This window comes from Nicotiana tabacum, chromosome 6 (genome assembly GCF_000715075.1).
Source record: "Nicotiana tabacum cultivar K326 chromosome 6, ASM71507v2, whole genome shotgun sequence".
NCBI lineage: Eukaryota > Viridiplantae > Streptophyta > Magnoliopsida > Solanales > Solanaceae > Nicotiana > Nicotiana tabacum.
This window is the reverse complement of record NC_134085.1, coordinates 211,655,405-211,664,884: the sequence shown is the minus strand read 5'-3', so window position 1 is coordinate 211,664,884 and position 9,480 is coordinate 211,655,405. Positions and strand designations below refer to the sequence as shown.

Here is a 9,480-nt window from a genome sequence, read left to right as displayed (position 1 = left end):
TTTGAAAAATCTTTTATATATTTTCTATAAAAACCTGCATGCCCTAAGAAACTTCTAATGCCTTTAACGGTGGTAGGAGGGGGTATTTAAGCCTTATCAACTTCTATCTAGCAGAAATTTTATGTCTTAAAACAATTCCCTATATTACCATGAAGTGATATTTTTCCCAATTAAGAACCAAATTTGTCTCTTCACATTTTTGAAGCACCAAAGTTAAATGATAGAGATAATCTTCAAATGTCTTACCAAAAAGTGTGAAATCATCCATAAATATTTCAAGAAACTTTTCAGTCATATCTGAAAAAATTGCCGATATGCAACGCTGAAATGTAGCAGGAACGTTACATGAGATTGAACATTAAAGCCCAACGTCGATCGAATCCTCAGTGCAACTTTGCACGTGCAGAAAAGAACAAGTGTGAAATGCTTTTAACAATAGCTAGAAGACAAGAGTAGGCTTTTAGTGCTTTGAAGTGAGTGTTACAATATGTCAGACTAAAGAAAAACTTCCCTTTTATATAGTAGGAGAATTTCAATACTAGTACAAGTCCAAAAAAAGTAAAAATCTTATTTTCCCGGTGATTATTGATCTACAATGAACACCGAAGAAGATTCGCGCCGTAAAATCCGCTTGAGGGCGAATATTACGGTCCACTATCCGTCATGCATAACCGTTCACCGTGTCTTCCGAGGTACAGAAGCCATACTTTGTCTGGGGTACGTCGTCTTACCGTGTCTGATCTCGAATATGTCATTCATTCTTCCCGGGTCTCGATATGAGGGGTTTCCGGCCTCGATTATAATCACGTTGATCCGTATTTCCCCTTCGCTCTCTCACCGGAAAATCAGAGGAAACTTTACCCCGATTTTACCCGTACACATGCTTAAACTAAAGAATTAACGAAGTATAATTCCAGTATTTCAGCAAGTGGCTCACTATAAGGAGAAGGTCCAGATCACAATTCTAGAAGTTATACTTAATTAGGAAATCGATTTAGTGAACTTCGTTCTGAAGGACTTAATTAATCCTAGTACATTAATATATTATTTTATATTTATTTCACTATTGATTGTATTCATAATCAAACAAAATACTGCTCTCTTTGTTTCTAAATAATTTAACCCTTACTTTTGCTGTAAGTCTCAATATAGTGGCCTTTTTGGTTAGAATGGAAGTATTGGTACATTTTATAGATATGGAGTATAGAACAGTTAAATACGTCAGATTTCCCTATGTTCTTTCCACAAAGGTCACGATTTGAAATATTATACTCTTCTGACAAACGACGAATATTTCATTTTTTCCAGCTACTTAGTAGTAGTTTTTGCTGAACCAAAAAGGACTTCAAAATTTGAAGAAAGCAGACTCAAATTAGTAGAGTATTTTACTTTGACATCTGACCGTCTATGGTAATTGAACAACGAAGAATCAATAGTTTCTTAGATAACTACGGAGGAACGTACCTACTAGCTGCAATGCAACTTCGTAAATTAAACTGTATAGCAAAATATTGAAGTCCCATGTACATAAGGGTAGACGTACAAGTCAATTGTCCATTGACTTGTTTCATTTGATTATTTTGGGAGTTGAATTAGCCTGCCTTCTAACTTTTCTCTTTTGGGTCCATTCAGCATTAAATTCCTACGTTTATTTCCCACCACTTTTGCTATAGTTGAAATTCTAGACTTAGCACCATGCAAGTTAAGAGTCTAGACCAATTCAAAATCCTTTCCCTTATATAAACAGAGCCAAATTGTTCTAGGCATCTCATCCTCCTCTAGCAAAGTAGCAATCAACTCCCTCAATTGTAATAGGATCTATTTTTAATAAATCTTCTCTCAAAAAGAAGAAAATTATCTAAAAGCAAAGAGATGGACAAAATATTGTGCGTGATTGTCTTTGGTGCTTTAGCCGTCGCAAATTTGGTGCAAGACATAACAGCCCAAACGGTGCATGTGGTTGGGGACAACATAGGTTGGACCATACCGAACAATGGAGCTGTAGCTTACACGAATTGGGCTGCTGGAAAAACCTTCAGTGTTGGCGACACTCTAGGTACACTTAATTTCGCATTCCATTTTTCTTTTGAGATATCTTTAAGCTTAAACTAAATTGAGTACCTTATCACGTTACTTTTCTTCTTTTTAATTGACAGTTTTCAATTTTGGGACCAACCAACATGACGTGCTGCAAGTACAAAAAACTTCGTTTGATGAGTGCAATTCCCAAAATGCCATTGGCGATCCCATAATGGCGGGACCAGCAAATGTAACTCTTGACTCTGCTGGTGATCACTACTATATTTGCACTTTTGGAAGGCATTGCCAAAATGGCCAAAAATTAGCTATTACAGTTTCTAGCACCAGTACTCCTGGAGCCAACCCACCTACCCCAAGCAAGCCGACCACTCCAGACATTCCTTCACCATCCTCTTCCACTCAACCGGAAGCTTGTGCACCTACACCAGCTGCTGCTGGATCTTCAGGCTCCACTCCTGGTGGTGGTGCTAATCCTCCTCGTTCAAGCTCCGCTCCGGGTGGTGGTGCTCCTCCTCCTAGTTCATCCTCATCGGCCGTGCTGGCCAGTTTTCTTCTCGGTCTATCCTCGGTTGTCTTGGCCACTTTTCTTTAAGTTGAACAAGTTGAGGAGATTGTTGAGCTTCCCATTTATTGCACTGGAGTTTATACTACTATAAAACCATGTGATGGATCTATTTTTATTTTTCTGTTTGCCCGTTTGTACTAGATTTAGTTTTGTTACATTCACTGATTGTCTTAGTGATATTTTGTGAGTTCAGTAAAATTATAAGTATGCCTTTTTGCAATCATGTGTGCAGATATTTTTTTTTTCCGGCATGTCTTCTGTTTATATGTCCTGTAGTATCGCAAAAAATAATCTAAAATAAAATAAGGTTTATAAATCTAAAATAATTCCTACCAAGCATGTAATCATGTTGACATAACTTTTACCATGGTAACTCATGTAAAAACTTACTTGCACAAGTATTTTGCACTAAATCATTGAATGCAAGAAATAATATATTACTTAATCATGGTTAAGCGATAAATATTTAACTGTTAATGTTAAATTGTTCAGTTTAATGTAAAGACATGCGGAAACAAATAAATATTTGAAGTAAATTACATGAATGAATCCTTGAGTTCAAAGATTTTTGGCAAACCTGTCAAAGATTTTTGGTACCACAGTTTTGGTTCCTAAATAGTAATCCTCGAAGGTCCAAGAAGATTATAAATGTAGCGTTCTCAGGGGTACTTGAAGATTTTAGCCTACTTCCTGATTTACTCTGGAACATATCACTATATTGGATCTTTAGACACGAATTTAAAATTATATATTGTTAGAAATGCAAAAAATAAACTAGTAACTTGTAGCGCCTCAGAAAAAAAAATCGAAATGTTATAAGACCATTAAAAAGTCTGCCGCGTGCTAATTATATTTATTTATATGCGAGTGTAATTAATAATATGAAAGATATCCCATGAACATAAGAACTAGTGTACGAGGTGTATTTGTAGTGATATAGGGCCTAAGGAGAGCCCTTGGGATAAGTCTGTCACGCCCCAAACCTGGGAGGCGAGACCGACACCCGGTGTCTCACCTATCCTTGCGAACCAACTTGCGATTAAGGGACTCTGAACATATAATGTCATACTTTGGCCATGGGTCACGTTGCAAGAAAAATTGCAAAAGCTGACTAAACATCAACATAAAGCTGGGCCGACAAGGCCGCCATAACTACTACAACTAGCAATCCAACAAAATAAACATACATGGTCTACAAGCCCAAAATACTGCACTAACTGATAAGATATGTCTACAAGCCTCTACTGATGGATGTACTGTGATCGGAACAGGCCCAAACCTACCCATAACATATATATACACAAGATGTACATAAAACTCTAGACCCGGCAACTCCGAAGGACGTCGAGCTTACCGATCAAGCTAAATTCGGGCAACACCTACTGAGGAGGTCTACCCGTCTGTCTGAACTTGCAAACATGAAATGCAGCGTCCCCGGCAAAAGAGACGTCAGTGTGAAATAATGTACCGAGTATGTAAGACAACAAAATAACTAAAAGCTGAAACTGAACTAATAATATAATAACTGAAAGTAACTATGAGTCAAAGATAATCTGAAGATATGCTTACCTGCCGATACTGACTCAACACTCTTAATATAGTAAGTAAAATAGTTGCCCGGCCTTATAAGGCTCGATATATATAACTGCTCTACCGAAGTAGGCTCGCTCATATGCGCTCAGCCATACTAGGCTCTATATCTCGGCCATTTTGGGCTCACTCATAGGCGCTCGTCCACAGTAGATTCAGTATATAATTTACCATCTGATCGGAGGTTGCCCAATGGGGGCTTGCCCACCAATTATAGCTCGATGGCGGTAAAAATGCTATAATATTGTATATATATAGACCCTCTGCTCTCTTGACTGGAAGAAGACAATACTCAATTGAATATAAAGTCCCGATAAGGGAGAATACTGTAACTTATGAGACTAGGATAATGTATATAAATTCGGGAGTATGAACTTCTATTTATGCCTCGTTATCAAACACATGTATTTACGAGATCATGCCAAAATAAAGGAAGGGTTTAGCCTTAACATACCTGAGTCGATTCTCTTGACAATCTCTCTAACACATGTCGATTGAGACAAATCACATAACGACGGATTGAAGTAGGGAAAAATCCATATGATATTCTTAAGAAAGATTGTACTGTGATCTCTTAGAATCGCAAAATCCCATTGCGATTTGTAACGACCCGACCGGTCGTTTCGAGAGTTATAGCTCTGTTCCCCCAATTCCTGCTTCTTTTGTATTATACAACTTTGTTATGACTTACCGAGTTAGCTGGTTTGGGTCCAGAGTGGTTTTGAAGTGGATTGAGATACTTAGTCTCTTATTTGAAAGCTTAAGTTGGAAAAGTTAACTGGATATTGACTTATGTGTAAACGACCTCGGATTTGAATTTTAATGGTTCTGTTAGCTCCGTTAGGTGATTTTGGACTTAGGAGCGCGTCCGGAATGTGATTTGGAGGTGTGTAGTAGAATTAGGCTTGAGTTGGCCAAAGTTGGAATTTTGGCAATTTTGGCCGGTAGTGGAAAATTTTATGTTAGGGTTGGAATTGAATTTTGGAAGTTGGACTAGGTCCGTGGTGTCATTTATGACTTGTGTGTTAAGGTCAATCGGATGTGATTTGATAAGTTTCGGCGTCGATTGTACGATTTGAGAATTTCAAAGTTCATTCGACTTGAATTTGGGTGCAATTCATGGTTTTGACGTTGTTTGAGGTGATTTAAAGATTCAAGTAAGTTCTTATGATGTTTTAGGACTTTTTGGTATGTTTGGTTAAGGTCCTAAGGGCCTCGAGTGAGTTTCGGGTGGTTAACGGATCATTTTGGCTTTTGGAAAGTGATTGATAGCTGCTGGTATTTTTCTTCTGGTTTCCTTATAAGCGATCGCATGAGTACATCTGCAATCACGTAAGCTTATTTGGGGCAGAGGTGAGTTTGTTCTATGTGATCGCAAAGTTAGGGACGCGATCGCGTATGTATGAAGATGTGCTTCGCGAACAGGTGGTCAATGCCACATTCGCGTCGAAATAATCGAGTTGAAGAGGAGCTGAGGTAATTGATCTACGCGATCGTGTAGATTTGAGGGGCAGTAATTCGCAAAGCATGGAGAGTTCAGCCTTCGCATAGAGTAAAAATGTGGGGCAGCCTGTTTGTACTTCGCGATCGCGAGGCTATTTCTGTGATTGCGATGAAGGAAAATCTGGGAAGAAGTGTTAAATTTCAAAATCGAGGGTTTGAACCCATTTTTCATATTTTGAGCTAGAGACCACGGATTTGGGCAATTCTTGAAGGGATTTTGGTGGTGTTGTTTGGGGTATTTGATTCTTACTTGTTTTTGGCTAAATCCCATGATTGTCTTTAATTCTACCATTTAATTTGTGATTTGGGGTGGAAAGTTGAGGAAAAAGAGAAAGTGTTCTTGAGATAAAATTTTGAGGTTTTGAATGATATTTTGTTATCGAATTTGAGTAAATTTGGTATGGCTAGACTCGTGAGTGAATGGGCTTTTGGGTTTTGTGACTTTTGTCGAATTTCGAGACGTGGGCTCGGGGGCCGAGTTTGAGTCGATTTCGAATTTTGGTTATAATTTGTCATTTTTTGTGTGGAATTGATTCCTTTAGCCTATATTGATCGTAATGTATTGCTTGTGGCTAGATTCGGGACGTTTGGAGGCTGATTTGAGAGGCAGGGGTATTGCGGAGTAGGATTTTGATTGGATTGAGGTAAGTAACAATTATAAATTTTGTTCTGAGGGTATGAAACCCCGGATCATGTGTCGTGTGACTATTTTGGAGTTGATGCACATGCTAGGTGATAGACGTGTGGGCGTGCACTAAAGGTATTGTGACTTGGTCCGTCCCGTGAGACTGTGGAATCGAATAACTTATTGTTTACTACGTGTTCCCTCTGTTTTTATGGAAATCGACTACACTTATATTTGCAAATCATGTTAGAAATCATGCTTAGGCTATGTGATGGTACTGCTGGGACCCGCTAATTATTGTCTTGTACTCAGTCATGGTTTTACTTGCTTATCATATCTCAGTCTCATCGTGATTCTTGTTGATACACTATGTTATTTTTGTTTGGGCTGATCTTTATGATTTCTGAGAACCCGGGAGACTAGAGAGGTTGGTGACTGAGTTAGGGCCTGAGTGTCGAGTTGTGAGCTATATGTATATATGGATCGGGTTGCACGCCACAACGAGCCTTCAGGATAATTATCTATATTGGATCGGGTTGGGCGCCGCAACGAGCATTATGGCTATATATATATTGGACCAGGTTGCACGCCTCATCGATATAGCGTTTGGGCTGAAGGAGCCCCTTCGGAGTCTGCACATCCCTAGTGAGCGTAGGTATCTATTGAGTGTGAGTACTGAGGGTTGAGAGCCGAGTTATTGAGCTGATTGACTATTGTCTTAAGAGGCTATACTTTCCTTCAATTATTTGGTTGCACTTAGTTGTTATCTGTCCTTGTTGTGAAAATTTATGGAAGACTTCATATGTGGTTTACTTGAGCACAAACCTATTTGACTTAAACTACTAAATTTGAAAGCGTGATTGTTCTTTATTTGAAAATTATTGAAATAAACTGTATTCGCATAGCACGTCACTACTTCTTAGTTCCCTATTTATTTCTGTTACTTACTGAGTTGAAAGTACTCACGTTACTCCCTACACCTTGTGTGCAGATTCAGGTGAGACCGGTCGCGGAGCTCATTGAGTTCATACGCAGTTGACTATCGGAGATCTATGAGGTAGTTGCTGGCGTCCGCAACCCTTGTATCTCCTTCCACTATTATCTTTCTTTCTGTTTTTGGCATTTGACGGACTATTGTAAACTCTGATTCTAGACTAGTTGTAGATGCTCATAACTTAGTGGCATCCCGATGTCGGGCTATTTTTTCGTACTTTTATTTTGAGTTTAACTCTTTTATGAAATTTCTGTTATGAAAAGCTTTGACTTATCTTTTAATGAAATATCGAAGTGTTTTGAAAGGTGTCAGCTTGCCTAGTACCACGATAGGCCCCATCACGACAGGTTAGAGTTTTGGTTCATGACAAGTTGGTATCAGAGCCTAGGTTACATAGGTCTCACGAGTCATGAGCAAGTTTAGTAGAGTCTTGCGGATCGGTACGGAGACGTCTGTACTTATCTTCGAGGGGCTGCAGAACCCTTAGGAAACTTTACATTCTTGAATTCTTATCGTGCTAACCAATTGATTTTGGTAACTAAACTTGTGTTATTCTATTCTCTCACAGATGGTGAGGACATGCGGTATCGGTCAGGATGGGCGACCACCAGTACCACCAGTTGCGGTCGCGAGAGGCCGAGGCCGCGGTAGAGGCCGTGGTAGGGGCAGAGGTGCAGCCCGCACAGCATCCAACACAGCACCTGCAAGTTCCATCAACTGCCCTAGTTCAGGATCAGGTTCTTGTTGTAGATGCCCCAGCGGGACCAGCTCAGCCACCAGCGGTGCCCATTGTTATTCCAGGCCTTGGCTCAGATCTTGACCGTGTGCACCAGTCTTGCTCAGGCGCTCTCTGTTCCGGCTGCAGCAGCCACTTCTCAGGCTGGGGGTGGTGCTCAAACTCCCGTCGCCTGCATACCTGAACAGGTGGTATAGGGACTCCAAACATCGAGGGCACTACCAGCCCAGCCGGTTGCATCTGCTTAGGACTATGTGGTTCCTGTCATGCCTGATAATGAGCAGCATAGATTGGAGTGGTGCAGAGGGCGCAGATGCCTAGGGTTTCTTGGATAAGTGTTAGAGGATTCTTCATACAGTAGGTATTCTGGAGACCAGTGGGGACTTGTTCACTACCTTTCAGTTCTCTGGAGCTGCCTTTACTTGGTGGGAGGCTTAGGAGAGATGTAGGTCGGTTGGTGCAGCGCCTCTTACTTGGCAGCAATTCTCCATTCTCTTCCTGGAGAAATATGTATCGCATTCCCGTGGAGAGGAGCGCAGACAATTTGAGCAGTGCGTCAAGATGATTTGACTTTAATGCACTACGAGTGCTTATGACTGGAGAGAGGGTGACCGGTGCTACTTTTGAGGAGGTTGTTGACATTGCCCGGGAGATAGAGTCTGTTCGCCGCCAGGAGCGGGTTGAGAGGGAGGCTAAGAGGCCTCGGGGATCAGATAGTTTTGGTGGTGTTCCTTCTGGAGGTTAGTTATACCACAGCAGAGGTCATCGTTTCAGGCATGCTCAGACGGCTCGCCCAGTTCACCGTGGTGCATAATCTAGCCATGGTTCTCATAGTTCACATCAGGGACACTCATCTCTCAATGCCTTTCTAGCTTAGAGTTCGTCCCATGCTCCATCGGGTCAGAGCTCATCTATGCCGGCTCTTTTTGCCAATTATTCCGATGCTCGGGGCTCCTTTTAGTCCCCACCACCAGCACCGGGGAGTTGCTACGAGTGTGGAGAGTTTGGTTATATCAGAAGGCAGTGTCCTCGCCTGTGGGAGGTCAAGCTCAGTAGTAAAGGTGTCAGCCTTCGACTTCAACACCGGTTACTTCACCACCCACTCAGTCAGCTAGGGGTGGAGCTCAGTCAGCTATTGGTGGAGCTCAGTCATTTAGGGGTCGCCCTAGAAGGGGAGGCCGATCAGGTGGTGGTCAGGCCTATTTCTATGCACTCTCTGCCAGACAAGATGTTATTGCTTTAGACACAATGATCACAGGTATTGTCTTAGTATGCCACAGGGATTCTTCTATACTATTTGACCCTAGTTCCACCTAGTCATATGTATCCTCATATTTTGCTCATTATCTAGATATGCCTCATGAGTCTTTAGCTTTATTTGTTCATGTATCTACTATGGTGGGCGATACCATTATTGTGGATCGTGT

General features: G+C 41.0%; 1 protein-coding gene across 1 annotated transcript; it reads left to right on the top strand.

Annotated features, from left to right (window-relative positions):
- The first annotated feature begins 1,756 nt into the window (after positions 1-1,756).
- LOC107788849 (basic blue protein-like) lies at positions 1,757-2,816 on the top strand. The gene is made up of 2 exons (XM_016610578.2): positions 1,757-2,056; positions 2,157-2,816. The coding sequence occupies exons 1-2, from the start codon at positions 1,873-1,875 to the stop codon at positions 2,630-2,632; spliced, it is 660 nt and encodes a 219-aa protein (XP_016466064.1). The 5' UTR covers positions 1,757-1,872; the 3' UTR covers positions 2,633-2,816.
- Positions 2,817-9,480: the final 6,664 nt, after the last annotated feature.

Bases quoted from the DNA above. Each gene is read 5' to 3' on its own strand.
- LOC107788849 (XM_016610578.2), top strand. From the start codon at position 1,873: ATGGACAAAATATTGTGCGTGATTGTCTTTGGTGCTTTAGCCGTCGCA. The intron at 2,057-2,156 runs GTACACTTAATT...TTTAATTGACAG, and splicing joins CAGTGTTGGCGACACTCTAG to TTTTCAATTTTGGGACCAAC.